Source organism: Nyctereutes procyonoides, unplaced genomic scaffold, assembly GCF_905146905.1.
Source record: "Nyctereutes procyonoides isolate TBG_1078 unplaced genomic scaffold, NYPRO_anot_genome, whole genome shotgun sequence".
NCBI classification, from domain to species: Eukaryota; Metazoa; Chordata; class Mammalia; order Carnivora; family Canidae; genus Nyctereutes; species Nyctereutes procyonoides.
This window is the reverse complement of record NW_026575025.1, coordinates 6,507,304-6,527,220: the sequence shown is the minus strand read 5'-3', so window position 1 is coordinate 6,527,220 and position 19,917 is coordinate 6,507,304. Positions and strand designations below refer to the sequence as shown.

Genomic DNA, 19,917 nt, shown 5'->3' with positions numbered 1-19,917 from the left:
ATGGGGTCAGGGAGATCACTGAGTGCTTTTGTTTGTGGTTTAGCTTTTTATCACACCTATTATAGCAGTGTTTTATCTGCCTTTGACTATGTTATAGATGCTAAAATTGCTCTCTCTCTCTCTCTCCCTCCCTCCCTCCCCCTGGACATGTAGGTATTGAAATTGCCAAACACAAAGGAGCAAGATACAGGCTGGGACCAGAACTGGAAATATGGTGAGAGCAGAACACACAGAGCCCACAGGGAAGGCAGGTGGAGGGATCTGTGTCAGCTCCCCACCATGGAAAGGCAGGGAAGGGGGTCTGTATGGAGAGGTGCGGATGTGCGGGACTGTTGAGGGGCATCAGAAGCCCCTGAGTGGGCCTGCTTTACTCCTCTGAGCGAGAGTACCCAGCCAGGCTGGGCAAGCCTGGAGTCCCGTGTCAGGTCACTAGAGTTGCTGAGACTTGCCAGCCGGGGCTGACGTCAAAGCTGTTCTGCTGGCTACCACCCTCCCCAGGTCCTCCCTTTCATGTTTGGCCCACAGCAGGTCTCTCTGGTCGTGGCCTCTCCCCACTCTGCCTTTTCACAATGATAGGGAAGCCAGTTCCTCCTTGTCCCTTATTCAGAATTAAGCAAGAGGCCACCACAGGCAAGTCTCTTACAAGCTATGATTCTTTTGTCTCACATGTCAGCTGCCCTCTGTGCCCTTCTGGGTCCCCATGTGTGCACAGTCCTGGTCATTGGTGGAATCAGAAGTCCCTCAGGCTGTGATCCTGCCTCAGTTTCTGGGCTTCATGTAGACAGAATGTCTCCTCCCAGGTGACCTCCCAGTGGTCCTCGAGGCTACTCCTGTCATTTTCTTCACTAGCTAGACTTCTGTTCTTGGAATCCTGACTTTTCTTGGGCTGTGTCTCCTGTAATTCCAACAGCATTTGTCCCCTCACTTAAACTGGTCTTCAAGACACTCCTCGGCTAGCTGCCAGGGCCCTGGGGTGTCTCAGTGATCTCTACCATCAACAGCCCAGTCCCCCTGGCTTAATCGCTGCCCAGGCACCTCCAGGTTAGGTCTTTGCTCCTTGTCCTGTTCTCTCCCCACACCTGGCCCCCAAATCCGGACCAGTCACTTTAGCTACAGGATCCCAGGATGGTACTTTTGTATCTGTTGATAACCTAAGGAGGAGGCTCACATTTATTATTGGTGACTGTTTGCAGAGAGGAAGCTGGGACAGGAGGGAGCCGGGCCCATTCGCTGAGCACACCTACTCCCTGTCTCTGGTGGCCAGGTCTCCAGCTCACACCCCAGAGGGGGGCAGTTGGAAAGGGAATGAGGGGCCAGTGCCACCGGGGATCTAGAGGTCCTTTGCTAGAAAGCCTGGCTGTGTCCTTTGAGCCAGTTTTGTAGACTTTGCAAATGGAAGGCTGCTACCTAAAATGGGCCGGGGGCACTTACAGCCCCTGTTACAAAATGCCCCTCCAGTTGTTGGCCGGCCAAGGGAGCAAGGTGTCAGCTGACGGCCAGATGTCAGGCATAGGACATGTGGCATCCATTGCCATTAGGTATCATGGGTGGATTGGGAGCTGCCAGGGCATAAAACCTCCAGAACAAGACTCTGCCCGTTGGAGAGGAAAGGCTAGCCCAGGTCTTGAGCCCTCAAGGGGGCATCTCCTTGACCTCCTTTGCATCTAAGAACCTGGGCTTTCCTTCTCAGAACTGAAGGCTGAGAGGCATGCTTTCCAGACATTAAACATGCAAATGCCAATTGTGGGGGGCGGGGGCGCTCTATGTCCATGTGCACAAAGTTTGCTCAGGACTTGCAGCATTGCTCCTAGGCCGCCGCACAGGAGGAAGGGAACATTTTTGAAGATTTAGAAGTAGTTTACAGTCACTGTGCGTTGTTCCTGGCACACCTGTGCCTGCAGACTCCTGGCAAGCTCGTCTTCACACTTTACAACATCCCAGAGCACTGTATGAGTTTTCTGGGGCTGCTATAACACAGTTCCACAAGCTCAGTGGTTTCAAACTGGGGGAATTAACTCTCTCACAGTTCAGGAGTCCAGAAGCCCAAAATCAGGGTGTGGGCAGTGCCCTGCTTCCTCCAAAAGCTCCAGGGGAGGATCCATCCTGCCTCCTCCAGTTATCGCTCCCAGTCCCTCATCCTGTGGCCACATCCTCTGATCTCCCTCTTCACACGCCCCCTCACTGGGTCTTCTCATCTTTCTGTTAGATTCAGGACCTGCCCTCATCATTTGGGCTCATTTCCTCTTTAGATCCTTAATTCCCTTTGCCCAAATATGGTCACATTCATGCATTCTGGGAGTTGGGATGTAGACACACATTTTGGGAGGACACCATCCTGCCTGCTCCCAGCAAAAGCATGTGTAGCAAGAACTAAGAGTTGCTCTGTGAGTGGTAATGGAGTGATATTAATGATCATCCTTGCCTGAGGAATGCAGTCTGTGGGTCTAGTTTTGCAGATCTGTGTGATTTTGGCTCCATTAAAAGTTTAAAAAAAATCCACAGCCAGACACACAGACAAGAGAGAATTTCTCATAGTAACTGAAAGCTTGGAGAAAGAGCCTAGGCCTGGGGGTTTCTTAATTTCCAGGGAAATGCATCCTCTTCTGTAACAGTGATCCTAACTCTGGTTGCGTGGTGAAATCACCCAGGAAGTTTTGAAAAGACACCAGTGCCTGGTTGCACCCCTGCACATTCTGACCCCATTAGCTCATCGGCCCCTGCTGACCCTCCCCAGGGCTCCTCTCCTCCCCAACTCTGATGTGTCTCTGGGGTTCCCCTGGTACATATCCAGGGCTCACCTGTCTGCTCCCTTCCTCCGCAGTGGCTATGGATGTTGGGATCATTACTATGAGTCGGACACCCTCTTGCACTCGCTCCAAGTCCTGGCTGCCCTTCTTGAATCTCCGGTCACTCAGGATATCATCTGTGATGTGGGAATGTAAGTGCCAACGCGGGCATTGGGAAGGCAAGCTCAGAAGATAAGGCTCGAGTGTGAGCTCTCTGGCACCATCTGACCCTCAGGGACCTGGAATCCGCACATTCCAAATAGGAAAGGCCTGATGTTGAAAGTGGATTTTGTACCCCACCCCCACCAGCCTGTAGACCCTTGAGTCTCCCAGGAGAGGCAGCTCTGGGAAGCAGTTTTTGCATTTTCCCCCAGAAGCTTCTGCATGTGTGAGAGCAAGCTGCACAGGTGGGAGGGCAGTGTTCACCTTGTCACACAGATGGCACTTTCTTCCCTTAATGCTAACTCCTGGGACCATATGGTTCTGGATGGTACAGCTTCCACAGGTGCAGGTATATACAGCTTGAGTAAGTGGGGAGGGTGTCCACAGGAGCAGGTATATCTGGTGTGGGTATGTAGGGGATGGGGTCCCCAGGTGTAGGTATATATGGTGCACGTATGTAGGGGGCAGATCCCCAGGTGCAGGTGTGTATAGTGCAGGTACATCTGGGGCAGGTCCCCAAGCACAAGTATGTACGGTGCACGTATGTAGGGACAGGTCCCCAAGGGCAGGTGTGTACAGTACAGGTACATAGGGGGCAGGTCCCCAGGCACAGGTGTGTACAGTGCAGGTACATAGGGGCAGGTCCCCAGGTGCAGGTGTGTATAGTGCAAGCACATAGAGGCTGGTCCCCAGGGGCAGGTGTGTATGGTGCAGGTATATAGGGACAGGTCCCCAGGCACAGGTGTGTATACTGTAGGTACCTAGGGGGCAGGTCCCCAAGGGCAGGCATGTACAGTGCAGGTACGTAGGGGCAGGTCCCCAGGTGCAGGTGTGTACGATGCAGGTACATAGAGACAGGTCCCCAAGGGCAGGTGTGTATGGTGCAGGTATATAGAGACAGGTGCCCAGGTGTAGCCCCTATGGGTGGGGTTCCATCACTGCTCCTGTGCGTCTGTGCCATCTCTACAGAGTGACAGCGCATCAGTGGGCTTGTGTATGTTTCCTGTTTATGTCTTCAGGTCAATTCTACCTGGTGGGAATAGAGCCAGGTGTGCCTTCTCTACCTTAGCACAGCCTTGCGTGTGCCCAGCCCTCTTTCCCACCTCACTGTGACTTGCGTTGATTGGGGCCTCATTCAACAGCACACATACGGGATTTTTAACCCACTTTGTTCACGTTTATCGTGATTCTGACATGTTTCCATCCTATTGCTGCTGTGAGAAATTATTACAAATGTAAGGCACGAAAACACCACCAATTTTTTGTCTTATATTTCTGCACATCAGACGTGAAAACTGGGTCAGCCAGGCTGGCTCCTGGAAGTTCTTGGGGGGATCCCGCTTCAAGAGGCCCCTGCATCCCTCGACCTGTCACCCACCTTCAGAGCCAGCAGTGCTCCCCTGCAGTTCCGCTCCACACTCTTGGCTCCTGCTCTGACCCCCTCTTCCCACACGGAAGACCTTGTGATTACACTGGGCATCCCCAGGTCGCCCAGGATGATGTCCCTGTCTCAGGGTCTGTAACTCAGTTATCACATCTGCAAATCCCCTCTCACCATGTGAGGTAATATATTCACAGGCTCCAGGGGTTAGGACGTGGACGTCCCTGGGCGTCCTGTTGTAGCCACCATGGCCGCTCATTCCGGCTCTTGTCCTCCTCTGCTTCCTTTCTGTGCTCTGCGTTCTTCTCTTGGCTTGGAGTTTATAATCCTATTTTTTAAAATATTTATTTATTTTAGAGAGAGAGAGAGAGCAGGGAAGGGGCAGAGGGAGAGGGAGAAGCAGATGCCTCCCTGAGCGGGGAGGCCGATGTGGGGCCCAGTCTCACAACCCCAAGATTGTTTCCCAAGCTGAAATCAAGAGTCAGGCACTCAATGGACTGAGCCACCCAGGCGCCCCTATAATCCTATTTTTATTTTTCTACTTCTCACTCTTAGAATGTAAACAATCTGGGGAAGCCCAGGTGGCTCAGTGGTTTAGCGCCGCCTTCAGCCCAGGGCCTGGTCCTGGAGACCCAGGATCATGTCCCACGTCAGGCTCCCTGCCTGGAGCCTGCTTCTCCCTCTGCCTGTGTCTCTGCCCCGCTCTCTCTCTCTGGCTCATGAATAAATAAATAAAATCTAAAAAAAAAAAAGTAAACAGTCATATTTATAAAGGTATTTTGTTTTCAAATCTAGCATTTATGTGGACCTCTAAGCTTCTGAATGAAACAGCAATTATGTCATGATGTCCTTGATACCTGCCCAGCTCTGCCCTGGCAGAGGGCCTGGCTTCCTGCAGACGGGGGGACACATGAAGCACCATGTGGGAGGGGAGGGGTCCAGACACAGTGCTGGACTAATGTATTCAGCTCCCCCGCCCCACCCCCAGCCCCAAGACCTGCCTCCTAGAAGGGGCGCGGGTCACAGGTCAGGAGGCGCTCTGAAGGGGAACCTGGAACCAGCACAGGGGCTGGTGCTAGAGGTCACTGGGGATGGAGAGGTGACACAGTGACGGGGCTGTGTGCAGAGGCAGGGGCGGCCCCTGGGAGGTATGAGAATGGTCCAGGAGGAGAGGAAGAGCCCTGAGAGGGAGCAATTGCGCTCCATTTACAAGGGTCTCTCCTGTTTTAGAGCCTATATCATGGTGGAGGCCCTTTGAGAAAGCCCCAGAGGAACCTTCTGATTCTTTTACAGGCCCGAGGGTGCTTTGTACTAAAACAGACATGTACTTTTGCTGCTCACAGACACACGAGCATGTCCCCTCTCTTCACAGGCCAGTGTTGCACCGGAACGTCCGCTACAACTGCAGGGTGATATTCCTCAATAGGTAGGTGGCTGCTGGGAGGGAGTGCCCAGGTGACACAGGCGTCCCTCCTCCTCCTGGGCTCTGCCCACCACAGACGCCTGCAGGTGTTAGAAGGAGAGAGACCATAGCATAGGGCTGCTGCCCAGAAGTCGCTTGAGGCAGTCTTCACGTTCCCTGGGGTCCCTGGACCTCAGCCACCCGCATAGCACACTTGCTGGGTCTAGTGGCTCTGTCATCATCCACTGGCAGGGGAGGGTGGTCCTGTGGGCTGCTCCTTGTGACCAGGTGTTCATCTCAGGAGCCATCCTGTTTTTCTGCCTGTAGGAGGATCTTGCTCATCAGGCCCAAAATGGCCTTGGCCAACGAAGGCAACTACCGGGAGCTGCGCTGGTTCACCCCGTGGTCAAGGAGCCGGTAAGGCCCTGTGCCTGGCGCAGGGAAGCATCTACTGCGTGGATGTTCCAGTCATGTCTTTCCCACGCAGCCTCGGTCCACATCATGGGGGGGATTTTTTTTTTAATTTTTATTTATTTATGATAGTCACAAAGAGAGAGAGAGAGAGAGAGAGAGGCAGAGACACAGGCAGAGGGAGAAGCAGGCTCCATGCACCGGGAGCCCGATATGGGATTCAATCCCGGGTCTCCAGGATCGCGCCCTGGGCCAAAGGCAGGCGCCAAACCGCTGCACCACCCAGGGATCCCCATGGGGGGGATTTGTAAGCATTTGGGACAAGTTCCGGCCATTTAGGTACAGCTGTCTTGAGGCTACTGGTTACAGTACAGCCAATTTATCACAGAAAATTTATCAACCACTGGGCATCTTGTGTCTGGAGCCATCCTGCAGCCCACTGCTTTGGGCTGTCATCTGCACGTCCTCTGCGTGGCAGCCTCCCTGGCACCTCCCATAGGTAGTCCATGTGTGACAGCCTCGGATGTCTCCAGACTTTGCCAGGCGTCGCCTGGGGGCATGATCACCCTTGGGCAAGAAACCCTGCCTTGTTCTGATGTGGGGTAACTGGGGTTTATGTACCACTGCTGCTACTACAGGTAGAACTTTCAACATTTTACCTTCAAATGGTCCATATTTTTGTGTCGGAGAACTTTGGGGTTTTCTGTACTCCCCCTTCCTGCACAGTTCTTGGGACTTCTTCTCCCAGTCCTGAGCCAAGCAGCTGCCTGCCTCTGTTTCTCTGACAAGTTGCTCATTCCCTGGAACACAGCTTCCAGTAAATTCCAGAGGTTCCCACCATGCCCTCCTGAGGCTGATTTCTAAATCATGGCACACTCCTCAAGCCAGGTGGGAGAGAGGCACGGGGCAGCCATGGGGGTGTACCACTCTCCCCAGATCTCCGTGTGGTCACCAAACCAAGAGCTCCCCAAAACTCGTTCTTTGCAGTTTTCTGGAGGCTTCATTATAGGGCACGAATGATTAAATCACTGGCCTTTGGCCACTAACTCAACCCCCAGCCTGGCTCTCTCCCCAGGTCTGGAGGATCTTCAACTGCCAGACTCCTGGCTTGGCTGCCCTGGCAACCATGAGAGCTTTCCCCGCCAACATGTATTAATGTAACAACAACACCTTTGTGGCTTTTATCTCTGGAAAATCCCAAGGGCTTTGGGAGCTCAGTGCCAGGAAGACCAAATGTTTCTTATGATAAATCATAATTTCACACTTTGTAAGCAGCAACCCAAGGAAAGTGAATTTTTGGACACCTTCCCTGCCTTCAGATGTCTTTATTGGACCCTGACATGTGATGAATAGTTTTACAGAATTTAAAAAAACAAACAAAAAACCTAGCTTCAAAATAACTTTTGTGCATAGTTTTAAACATATCATTTGAAGGATTGCCTTTGGCTCACACCCTTGCTGGGAGAAGCCTGGTACTACTCCATCTTCTTTGCTCTCATCTCATTATCTTTTCTCCAGGGCACATGGAGAAACTTCTCGGTATCCTTAGTATTTTTCAATTTTGTTATATGGGCCTTGGGTGAGGTCTTCTGTGGCCCCATAACCCGGAGACCCCAATCTGTAGTTTTGGGAAAGGTCGTCCGTCCTTTCTAGGAAGTTTCTGTTCTGTTTTCTGTTTCTGAAACGCCTCTTGTTGGGGGATTGGACTTTGTAGACTGTCTTCTCTGCTCTTTTCTTTTCTTTCCCACATTCTAGAAGATTTTATCATCTTTCTATCTCTACTGAAATTTAAGTTTAGTTCTCTTATTTTTCATTTGAGAGCTCTTTCTCATTTTCTCATATTTTCTTATGTAAAGCACCTTTTTTGAAGACCCTCATTGATCTGGGCCGCACAGTGGGGTTTGTAGCGCTTAAAGAGCAGGTGGTCACTTGGAGGTGGGAGGTCGAACCCTGACTCTACTGTTTGGCTGGGCCACTTCAAGCCAGCAAAGCAACCTGACTTTCTGCACCTTGGGGACGGTCATGGCAATGATGCCAGGGGTTGTGGTCATGAATGACATGAGGATGACATGAATCTGTGTGTAAAGCGCTGAGCACAGCATCTGATGGATGTTAACATGGCACCCATGTACTTGTGGTCTCTTTAGTTCTGAGAAGAGAGCTGGCAGGTGGCGGGGACCCAGCAAATATTTGTCGAATGCCCAAAGGTTACTGCTCAGGTGTATAAAGGACTCACAAATCAATAAAAACCAGAAAAAATATTCAAACAGAGAAACCCAAACAAAAAATAAAGGTACAAAGAACAATGGAAATTGGATAGAAGTGAAAAACAAATGTGTGAATAGATGCTGAATGTCACCAGAACTCAGGTTGATATAACCTGGCACCACAGCGAGATTTCTTTCTGCGCCACCAGAGTGACAAAATTAAACGGTTGGAGAGCACCAGGTCCTGGCAAGGATCCCAGGCCAACTGGGACTTTGGAAAAGTTGGGTGTTGCCTTGTGAGGGGCAGCAGTGTCCCCCGTGCACCAGCAGAGTGGGGACAGAGGGGGTCACAGCGAGGCCAAGTGACGGGGGTCACTGGCTGTTGGGGAGCGCAGCCAGTAGCATGGCCGTTCCTCCGTGGGTAGAACTTCAGCCAAGTGTGGCCTCTACCTTCCTTGTCACATACACCCAGTGGTTTTGACCTACCATAGGGACTTGAGTTTTGTGAACATTTCTCTTATTTCCCAGTTTCAGAGGCTTTTGTTATTTTGCTGTTGTTGTCCAGGAGCCTTTGCATTCGGGCATCATGGGTCCGTGGTCTTATGGGTCTTTCCTCTGCTCTCTGCCCACTTACCGCATCTTCTCCTGTGGTTTGTTGCCAACCTGTCCTCTGTGCCATGCTCCCCGGGAGACTCTGTCCTGCAGATCTGTGCCTGTCCAGTGTTTCAGACCCTTCTCATCCTATGCAAGCTCCCTTTCTGTCTTTTTATATTGTCTGATCATCTCTTCTTTGAGATCTCCTACTGAGGTGTGTTATCTCTGAATTTCCTGGGAGCATTGCATCTCTTGTCTCTGCCGTGTGGATGTGTGGGTCTCATGGTGGCTCCTTCAGACCGTCGCTTGTGTGATTATGCCTGTGGAAGGGGTGGCTGCAGACACCAAGCTGGAGCAGCCACCTCATGCTCTGGCACCGTTGAAACGACAGATTTTTACCTTCTGAGCACTGTGCCAAAATGGTCACAATAGTTGGGCATGTTACCATGTCCCTGCCTTAGTAGTGGCCACATGACTCATTCAGGCCTCATAAGATATTAGAAAAAAATAACCCAGTTCTTGACTGCAGATAATTTAAGAATCTACTCATTTTCATTATGTTCTTAGATGCACCCTGAGATTTAAGCATGGTAAGACAGGGGGCACAGGGGACTCTCGTAGCTCCTAGGGGGCAGAGAAGGCTTTTGATCAACATGGCCAAAACTGGTTTCTTGGCAGGAGTACGCATCTAGAATTTTTCCCAAGGATGTTGGCTGGGAAGAAAGGGCATCCAGCCAGAGAAGGGCACAGGCCATTCAGAGGAGGCAGGTATGGGAACCATGGGAAGAGGTTGGGCCAGCCTGAGCCAAGCTTTGGATGAGAAGGTACAGGGCGGACTTTTACTCATGCTATTCTGGCTCTTGGCGAGCCCTGGCAAAGCTCACCTGCCACATGCAAGGTGACCGCCGGCCTTGGAGCAGAGACTGAGAGCGAAGGTGAGCACATGCTGTCTCCTGGCGTTCTTGCTTTGGCCTGGTGCTCAGTGGGTCTTGGTGGGGGTGGAGGGCAAGGAAAGGAAGGGGCCTTGGGTGGGGGGGCTCTTCTCTTTAAAGTGAATTTTGACGCAGTGATGTCGCTGTCGGCAAACCTGCAATTGATGGATTTGAGGGCTTCCTGTGGGATGGCGGAGTGGCTCAGAAGTCAGCAGAGTGTCCACATGTCCCCATCCCTGTTCTTAGCGTGGGAGAGAAGGCAGCGTCCTCCAACGGCCCAGCCTTATAGTTATACCTAAATAAAAGCGCTGAAGTCATCCTGGAAGGCTCTTGTGAATTCTCAGTTTGTTTCTTGAAAAAACAAACATACGCAATTAAACATCTCAGCAGTATGTCTTGTAATGGCCTACATGCAGACGGGTCAGTGAACCTTCGATCACCTTCTATCTCTCTGTGCGGCCCCTTGGGAGGCCTTGTACTGTGTGTTCTACTCTGTCCATCTTGTACACTTTGGAGCATAATTCAACCATTTCAGGGATAACGTAGGTTTGTAATTGTGCGTCAGGCTAAGGTGGTGTGGTATGATCCTTTGGACCCAGACATTCCACCTAGATTTCCCCCTGGGGAAGTGTAACCACTGTTGAGAGAATGCCCATGACACATGTCTCAGGAACCCTGGACACCAGGGCGCGGGGAAGCTGAGGCGGTCGAGCTCCTGGGCACTGTGGTGTCACTGAGTAAGATGCCCCAGAGCTTCATCTGTCCGTCCTGTACGCCTCTGTTTCCCTGACGTCGATTGCAGTGGCTGGTGTGAGTGCCTGACAGCCCTTGCCGAATCATGAGCTTGCAGCCCCCAGTGTGCTTATCCTTAGATCTGTGGTGTTTCCCTCCCCAGGCAAACAGAGGAGTATTTTCTCCCCCGGATGATACAGGACGTGACAAAGCAGGTGAGTGTCTGGATGGATCTCGTCTTCCAGCCAAACGTCACTGCTTTAGGCTAATGGTGTGGCACGTGGAAGAGGACCCTTTGGGGCAAGGCTACCAGAACTGCACCGGCTGCTGAACAAACAAACCAAACACAGGGAGAGATTCCTGCACACGGAGGGAGGATGGAACCCCCAGGGGTGGGGGCGCCTCCATTCTCTTGCATCACAGATGCTCTGCTTGTTCGTGCCTCGCCCTCTCCTCTGGCTCACCCTGCCAGGGTTCCCAGGGGGGCTGGGACTCCCAGGGAGCTGGGGAGGAGTCCCCACCTTGCCTTAATAGGCTGTTTCTTGCTGGGGCTGCAGCTTGGGCCCAGGGACCACCCTAGAAGCCAAATTAGCGGGGGCAGGACAGTTCAAGGAAGACTTTACCCCATGGCCTGTTCATTCTCTGAAGACCCAGCATCAGAAATCTGTCTTGTCCATTGGACCTGCCGGCCAGGCCTTCAGAGCTTTGATCATCCAGTCTTGTCTGGCGGCCTCGTCCACCATCTTCCTACTGGAAGCTGCAGGGCTGATGGCTGGAACCTTGTTCGACCCACTTCTCATGGGTGCTTGGAAGCTGGGGGCACAGAAGGGGTGTTTTAGCAGGGCTATGACTTCTCTAGTTTCTGCCTGAGTGCCCATTCTGGTTGCCAAGTGTATTAATTTCATAAGAAAGCACCACAGATGGAGGAGACGTAGTGGAATAACAGATACTTACCTCTTAGTCCTGGAGGCTAAAGCCCGAGGTCCAGGCACAGGCAGGCGGGGTCCCCCTGAGGCTTCTCTCTGTGTGTGTGGATGGCTGTGCTCTCCCTGGGTCCTCGTGCGGTCGGCCTCCGGGCATGTCTGTGTGCTTCTGGTAGGGAGCCTGGTTGTATGGGATCAGGGCCACCCTGGTGACTCCATTCTTACCGTAACCACCTCTATGAAGGACCCAGCTCCAGATACGGTCACAAGTCTGAGGTGCTGGTGTTCAGGGCTCTGACATCGGAATTTGAGTGGGATGCAGCTCAGTCCACGACACCAAGTTCTCTCTACCCCTAATTACTACACTACAAGGATTTATAGAATCTCTCCAGTGGCGGGGCTGGCAGGGATTCAGCCGATCATCGGGAGGACTGAGCTGAAATACGGTCCCACTCCCCTGCTTCCCACCGGATTCCAGCTCCATTTGCCTCTTGGCTGTCAGCATCTTCCTCTGTCTCTTCCCTGGAGGACAGTGGCCGCCCTGGGCCCTGGACAGGGGTTACCTCCTATCAAGAGCCAGACTGTGTCTCTGGCATGGGCTTTGATTTGTGAGCGAGGCTCTTCCAGGGGCCGGCTTGGGCTCAGCACCTTCTGCATGGATAGTCAGGGTCAGGCAGGCTGAAGCTTGGGCAGGGACTCGCAGCCAGGTCTGGTCACCTCCAAAGTGACCTGGAAACTCATCTGACCATGAACTGCAACAGCGAGCACATTTTAATATGGTCCTGACCCAGGATAGACTGTATGTCTGTCTGTGGATTTCCATGTGTCTGTGTCTCCGGGTGGGGGTCAGGGGGCACTGTCTCTGGAACAGACCTGTCTTCAGTAGTCCTGAGTGAGATGCTCGCCATTTCATTCCGGGATTGTAGCATCCTACAGACCATCCCAACAGAGACGCACTAATAAGCTGGTGTGGGACATAGTCTGTGGTTGGAAGGATTTCACTTGGTAGTTGGTTGAAGCTGGCTGTGTGAATTGGTCCCAGAAACTGGATTAAAGTTCTGGAGTGTGTCCAGGAACAAGGCACGGACAGCCCAGGACCTGCCATGCGTGGACACTTTAGGCCGGGGGTGGGGTGCGGTCAGTGAGCATGCATTTGGGTCTGTGCTTTACCAGCCTGTTGCTCCAAGCCCTGCCTTGTCACAGCAAGATGGTGCGTGAAATCCAGCCGTGCCAACGTGCTCAGATTTGCGAGGTGCCAGGCAACCCCACGGTCCCACAGCGGCCAGTGGGGGTCCTGGGTGAGGGCTTTCCTCACAGCCACAGTGAACCGTGAGCTTGTCCTTGGCAGGAGGCATCAGAGAAGAAAGAGCCAGGTTTACACAGTCGTTCTTGCCCTCAGCAGTAAAGGGTGTTGAACTCACACATTCCTGCAGTCAGGGAGCCTGACCAAGTGCCCTAGGACGCGTTCCAAGCCTCAGGATTATTTCTTGTCTCATTGTAACTTTGGGTTTAAGAGAGGTGGCCAAGTTGGGCCTAGGACAGCGTGTACCAGAGAGGTCAGCATGCCTGTCAGAGCATTCCACGCCCACACAGCCAGTCAGCACACAGTTGTCTCAGGGCCTCATCACACCTGTCTGGCAGCCTAGGGAGGGTCCACCCCTGACCCCTGAGCTCCCGCCACTTCTGGCCCTGCCACCCAGGAACTGGTGGATTTTCCTCAGGTTTCTTGAATGAGACTCAGGTCATGGCAGACCTGGGGCAAGGGGTGGGGACCGAACCAGTCAGACTGTCAAAAGCGTGGGTGATGCAGAAAAGTCCATAGTGCCACGGCCAGCGTGGAGTGGCCCTCATGAAATGAAGCCTTTTACTCTTTTTTTTCTTTTTTTTTTAGGTTTTATTTATTTGAGAGAGAGTATGTGTGCATGAATGGGGGGAGCAGCAGAGGGACAGGGAGAAGCAGGCTCCCCAGTGAGCAGGGAGCCTGACTCAGGATTTGATCCCACGACCCTGAGATCATAACATGAGCCAAAGGCAGATGCTCCACCCACTGAGCCACCTAAGCTCCCCAAGACTCTTTACTCTTAATAACAGTGATTATAGGAATGTATGCTGATGGAAACTTCAAGAGTGGAGTACCATTTGTCACAGCCATGGTGAGCCCTATGGCCATGCCAGAGCACAGCCACCAGCTAGTGAACGCTGTGACCACAGGCCGTTGGTGTTAGCAGAGATGTCAACTGGTGCTGGGCCACCTGGGCTAGGAATGCTCCCAAGCTAAGGAGGGACTCACTAGGGCTGGAAGCAAAAGGGCAGCAAGGTTAGAACACAGCCCAGACGGGGCATGACTAAGGGATCTCATGCACCCTGTCCTCTGCAGGAAACTGTGCCCTTTGGAGACGCAGTGCTGGCCACCTGGGACACCTGCATTGGGAGTGAGATCTGTGAGGAGCTCTGGACACCCCACAGGTCAGCCCAGCCCCGTGCACACAGCAGCACTGTCGGCGTAGCCATGGGCTATGGAGATAACGGGGCTGGGAGGGTGGGTCGGCACACAGCCCTCTTCTTCCTGTCAACTGCCTCTGCCCACAGCCCACACGTGGACATGGGTCTGGATGGCGTGGAGATCTTTACCAACGCCTCGGGCAGCCACCACGTGCTGCGCAAAGCCCACGCCAGAGTGGACCTGGTGACCATGGCCACCACCAAGGTAGGCATGGGGCTGCAAGGTGGCCGCTCTTGCTGGGCAGCATGACTCAGCGAGATGCCGTGTTGTCTGGTCACTCACAGGATGGGTTTGGGTTCAGCAAAGCCAGGTTTGGGTCTTGGCTTTGTCGTGTGGGGTTTGTGTTCCATGAACCCCCCACCTTCTCCAGTCGTGTAAGGCTGCTGGGAGGCGGTAACGGACATTGGGCCTGATGCCTGGTGCTTTGGAAGGCCCGGGGGTCCCAGCCCTAGGCCTCTGGCTCTGTGCATCCGGTTTCCCTGCAGGGAGCTATTTATGGCATGGTGGGAGGTGACACCTCTGCTACCACTCATATTTTCCAGAATGGTGGGATCTACTTGCTGGCCAATCAGAAGGGCTGTGATGGGGACCGGCTCTACTATGACGGGTGCGCCCTGATAGCGATGAACGGCCACATTTTCGCACAAGGGTCTCAGTTCTCTCTGGACGACGTGGTAAGAGCGGGCCCGCATGCCTGAGGGAGCGTCTACTCGGTTCTGTGACTGTGCTCTTACTCAGGACTGTTTCCTAGAGGACCCCCAGAGCCGGGGGGCTCATGCAGCTCATAGCAAGTCCTGCCTGCTGTGATGGCTCCACCTTGGCCACAGTCAGGAGATGGGCCCCCACATAGCATGCAGCCCAACCTGGACAGATGAGACCACTGCAGCCTGTGAGTCACCCATGTGCAGCACATGAGGGACCCTAGCCTCACAGAGTCACCGTTGGGGACAAGCCAATAGGCAGGCGATGTGGGGGGCAAAGTGGGTGACCCCCGGGTCCCCCCAGGAAGATGTGGGGTTGGAACCCTCCTTGGGAATAAGCAGGAGCAGGTCCTAGTATGTGCACGAAGAGGATCCCCATTCACAAGAGTGGAGCGGAGGAGAGCTCAGTGAGGCCCCTTGGGACCCACTCACTCTTCCCCACACATCCAGGCACATGCGTGTTAACTGTAGACTCAATGCTACCCTGGCCTGAGTCCTGGGAGCTCCATGCTCCTCAGGGGGAGGCCTCGCTCCGAGGGGCCATGTGGTCTCACTGGACACAGCCAGCTGGCTGGGGTTGGTCGTGTCCGCACAGATTGCTGTGGGATGCACTCAGAAGAGGCGTCACTGCAGCCCCGGGGCACAGGGACACGGCAGGGGCAAGGTCACAGTCAAGAGGGTAAGCTGAGAAGCCTGGCCTGTCTTCCCCTTGCTGGGGCACAGGCCTCTACGAAGCTGATGGAAACTCGCCCCCCTACAGAGAACATGGGTGTGGGCGCCGTCTGTCCAGTTGTCCGTCTGTCCATGTTTGACACGAATGTCCCAATGTCCCTCCCAGGGGAGGCACCTGAGGAGAAAGTCCTCGTGGAGAATTGTTTGCTCTCCCTTTTGTTTCTGGTTTTTGCTTTTAAATTCAAAACAAAAGGATACTGCTGTTATTGCCGGAAATGGACATGCAGGCCAGCCCCACCGCAGGTTCAGATCATCAGCCCCAGCTTCACGGTGGGCCCTCACGCGGCATTAGCCCCCTATCACTGAATCCACCTGCCTTTGGGGGGCAGACGGGTAGAAATGCTAATTCAGAGGCAGCTAGTAGCAGCGCAAGCTCACAGCGTGTTGTAAATTCTCCGTAACTCTAACATCATTCACTTTTTTGTGCTCACGTCAGCAAGGCCAGGTGACACCTGGTTCCTTCACAGCCTTGCTGGGGTTGTCGTCAGGGGCCTGGTTATAAAACCAAACTTGGTTTCAAAGTGGAGCAAGTGAATTCCATGATGATTTCTTACCCGATGGGCAGGAGTTTGGCGGCAGGGACACCCCTGCCATGGTCGCCCAGGCCCTGCTTGCCACTTGACGGCATCCCCAAAGGCCTCCAAGTGTTCAGCATTAGCCACAATGAAGACGGAAGGGTTTGACTGGAAAGGTCAAGTTCGTGCAAAAGGCAGTGTGTCTTCCTCACCCCAGAGGACTGCCCGGCCGTCCTTAGGCCCAGTCGGTGTGGCCAGACCCTGGGCTGGGCATCAGAGACGTGTGCACCTTGCCAGGGATTGACTGGCATGGGTTGAGGGTCAGCTGCACCAGGAGAGCAGGTTCCGGGCCCCAGCAGGCCTCACAGCTGGACCCTCGCAGACCTGCATTTGAAGCACACACCCAGGTGTTGGCAAGCACGTCTCCCATTGGGGCCCCTCAGGCTAGAATTCTCTGATCTTGTCCGAGTGTTCGGGGAGGGACGTGGCATCCCTGCCCTGCCACTTCCTACATGATCCAAAAGAATTGTGTGGCACACGGAGCCATCGCACAGAGCCACAGGTCCGTGGACCCTTCCCTAGGACACGCTTCTTGGGCTCTTTGAACCTCGCAGGCTCTCTGACACCGAGGGACACCTCGGTCAGGCGTTCGGGGAAGAATGGAATGGGGCCATCTGCTCATGAAAAGATTCACACCATCTCGGTCTTTTTATCTTTTGTGGCCTCACACTTCCCTTGGTTTTGTCTCATGGGAAGCACCATGGCTTTGGTGGTCCATCACTCTGGGAAATGATGAGAGAACTGGAGGACAGATAAGCTCCTTTTTCTCTTTCTCTCTGGATGTGTCCAGCTTGGGTTGGGCCCAGTGCTGACAACGGCAGCTTCCCACAGGCCTCTTGGTGGGAGGGGGTGGCTGCAGCTGCCTCACATCATGCGGTGCTGCACAGGACCAGCTCTCACTGCCCCCGACTTGCATGCAATGACACAATGTTTCCGTGACATAACTAACTAGGAGTTTTTTGTTTGTTTTTTTCCATAAAGAAAGGGATCATGTATATGAATTAGAACCTTCTCTTTTTTGCTGTTTTTTGAGATTTTATTCTTTTTCTATATTGTGATATATTTGGACTCTTAATACTCCTGTCTGAGGTTTGAAGACAGTGAAGTGTCACCCGCGGTCACACAGGCAGCACATCCAGGCCCTCACGTGGATTGCCGGGGCTCTGGCTCCACCTCTCAGCCGTACCCCAGCTTGGCCTTCCCCTGCGTTGGCTTGGATTTGGGGTTGCCTCTCCTCCTGATCACAGGGTGGCTGCAGCACCTCCAACTATCTCATCTCCACATAACCATACATAAAGCAGAAAAGTGGCCCTCGCTCCCATGCTTCTTTTTAAGAGGGAGACACTGTCTCAGAAGTCTGTGGCAGATATGGATTGGTGGAATCGGGTCCTATGCTGGGATTAAGGTCCCACTGCCCCGTGTCTGAGTTCACTGGAGGCTCTGGTGGCAACAAGGAGAGGGAAGGGCTTTGGGTCAGTAACACTGGCTGGACCCCTGGGAACCCACAGGTCCCTAGTCCCTGCCTTAGAAGGTGTGACTTGCATGTGCAACTTGGGACACCTGTGAAAACCAGCCAAATCACATGGGTGAGTGGGAAAAACAGGAAATCAAACTTTCTCTCCGAAAAACTCTTCCCCAGGAAGTCCTCACCGCAACTTTGGATTTGGAGGATGTCCGAAGCTACAGGGCGGAGATTTCATCTAGAAACCTGGCGGTGAGTTCGTAAAGACATATGCGGGTGCTCAAATGCCCCAGGGACTCTTTAAAAAAATTTTTTTAAGAGAGAGCAGGACAGAGGGGTGAAGGGAGAGGGAGAAGCAGACTCCCCGCTGAGCAGGGAGCCTAATGCAGGGCTCGATCCCAGGACCCCGGGATCATGATCTGAGCTGCAGGCAGACACTTCACCAGCCACCCAGGTGCCCCTAAAATGGTTTTTAATGACCACATTGTGGAGCTGTTGTTCCCATGCCCCCCTGGGATTCGGTGGTTTTTGGCACACTCATGGGGTTGTGCAGCCACCAGTACGTCAGCACAGAAGGAACCCAGACCCCGCATCCCCCTCCTGGCCCGGGAACCACCAGCCTGCCTTCCGTGTCTGAAATCACCTGTTCTGTATCTTGCACAGAGACGAAATCAGGTTGGCATCTGGCTTCTGTTGCTGAGCAGAACGTTTACATGGTCCATGTTGTAGCAGCTGTTAGGGCTTTATACCTTTTTACAGCCAAAGAATATTCCATGAGAAGGGTACACCGCAGGGTGACCATCCACCCGTCCACTCAGGACACGTGGACGTGTCCACTTGCTCTCTGATGGATGATGCTCTGGAACGTTGTGCAAGTTCTCATGAGGACATTTCCTCTTTGTCTTGGGGGCGCACCTGGGAGGGGAACCTTCTGTGCTTTCATCTTGAAGGGACTCCTGACTGTCCACAGCAGCTGCCCCTACCATGTGTGAGGGTTCCAACGCCGGGTACCATCTGTCTGTCTGACTCCAGCCATCCCGCTGGGAGCGAGGGCACCACTGTGGCCTCGATGTGCGTTCCTGCTGGCTGACAGAGCAGCAGCCCCCGAGGGCTTGGGGTGCAGGGGCGTCATGTCCTGAATCTCCATCAGGCCAGCCGGGTGAGCCCCTACCCCCGAGTGAAGGTGGACTTTGCCCTCTCATGCCGCGAGGACTTGCTGGAGCCGCCGTCTGAGCCTGTCGAGTGGATGTACCACAGTCCGGCTGAGGAGATCAGGTGGGCTGCCTCTTCGTGCCCGTGGGGGTGGTGCTGCTCCTGGGGCCACAGGGGCTGCAGCGGTGCGGGCAGCTGGTGCCTAGGACTTGCCCGGGGTGGGCGCCCGGTTAGGAGGAAGCCGTGCGGCCTCGGGGTTGAAGGCATGGGTCGGTGCAGCCAGAGTGCCTGGCTTCCTCAGCCTGGGGACTTGGGTACAAAGGCTCTGCCCCTCCTTTCCTTTTTGTATCTCAATTTTTCTGTTTTAAAATGGGGCCAAAGAGATCACCTACCTCCCAGGGCTGTTTGGAGACCAAAATGCATTTATTCACATAAAATGCTTAAAACAGAGACTTGGTGTATTGGGAGGGCCCCCACCACTGGCGGGTCTCCCCAGCGCTGCTCCTACCTTGGCACCTGTCCCCAGGTAAACTGCTGACCAGGTCAGCAACTACCAGACCTCACACTTCCCCTTGCTCCCCAGCCTGGGACCCGCCTGCTGGCTCTGGGACTTTTTAAGACGCAGCCGACAGGTAAGGTTTCCCGCATTTGTGTCTGATTCTGTGGCAGACTGGTGATTTTTTTTTTTTTTAATGCAAGCATTTCTTCAAGCTGCCTCAGTCAGAAGCTTAGTCTACATTAGCCAGAGGCCAAGGGGCACACAGGGGCTTGACTCCGTCTTTGGGGTCTTGTCTAATGACACTCAGGAGTGACGAGACACCATCTCCCACTGGTTCTGTGGTCATGACATCTGTAACTTATTGTGGAGAACTAGTCCTAAGTGCTCTTCACAGTGAGAGGTTTCTTTTCCCTCTAGAAAGTCCATCTGAAACATGCAGGGCATCTTTCTTCCTCCCCATGTTGTGGCTGGAGCTGGGCTAAGTTTGGGGCACACAGCTCCTCTGAGGCTCAGGAGGAACCTCACACCCGCACTTGGTTGGCCCATTCCAGGCGGGGTTTTTCTTGCCCCTGAGTGGTGGGGTGGACAGCGCAGCCACCGCCTGCCTCGTCTACTCCATGTGCCGCCAGGTCTGCGAGGCCGTGAGGAACGGAAGTAGGTGGCATCCGTTGGTCTGAGCGAGGCTCCAGGGGGTGAGGACTGGGCTGGGGGACCCCGGGGTGTGGCCATCGTGGGTGAAGGAGGCTGTGCAGATGCGCTCAGA

The 19,917-nt window shown here is 53.7% G+C and overlaps 1 protein-coding gene across 2 annotated transcripts in view; it reads left to right on the top strand.

Moving 5' to 3' along the window:
* NADSYN1 (NAD synthetase 1) overlaps positions 1–19,917 on the top strand; it is a 38,050-nt gene that overhangs the window by 3,630 nt on the left and 14,503 nt on the right. For both annotated transcript variants that reach the window (XM_055311851.1, XM_055311858.1), the window contains exons 2-13: positions 154–214; positions 2,822–2,938; positions 5,702–5,755; positions 6,059–6,148; positions 10,771–10,822; positions 13,908–13,996; positions 14,120–14,237; positions 14,576–14,707; positions 17,681–17,755; positions 18,654–18,778; positions 19,239–19,287; positions 19,706–19,808. In XM_055311851.1, the coding sequence (XP_055167826.1) occupies positions 154–214; positions 2,822–2,938; positions 5,702–5,755; positions 6,059–6,148; positions 10,771–10,822; positions 13,908–13,996; positions 14,120–14,237; positions 14,576–14,707; positions 17,681–17,755; positions 18,654–18,778; positions 19,239–19,287; positions 19,706–19,808 (1,065 nt within the window). The remainder of the gene's footprint in view (positions 1–153; positions 215–2,821; positions 2,939–5,701; positions 5,756–6,058; positions 6,149–10,770; positions 10,823–13,907; positions 13,997–14,119; positions 14,238–14,575; positions 14,708–17,680; positions 17,756–18,653; positions 18,779–19,238; positions 19,288–19,705; positions 19,809–19,917) is intronic.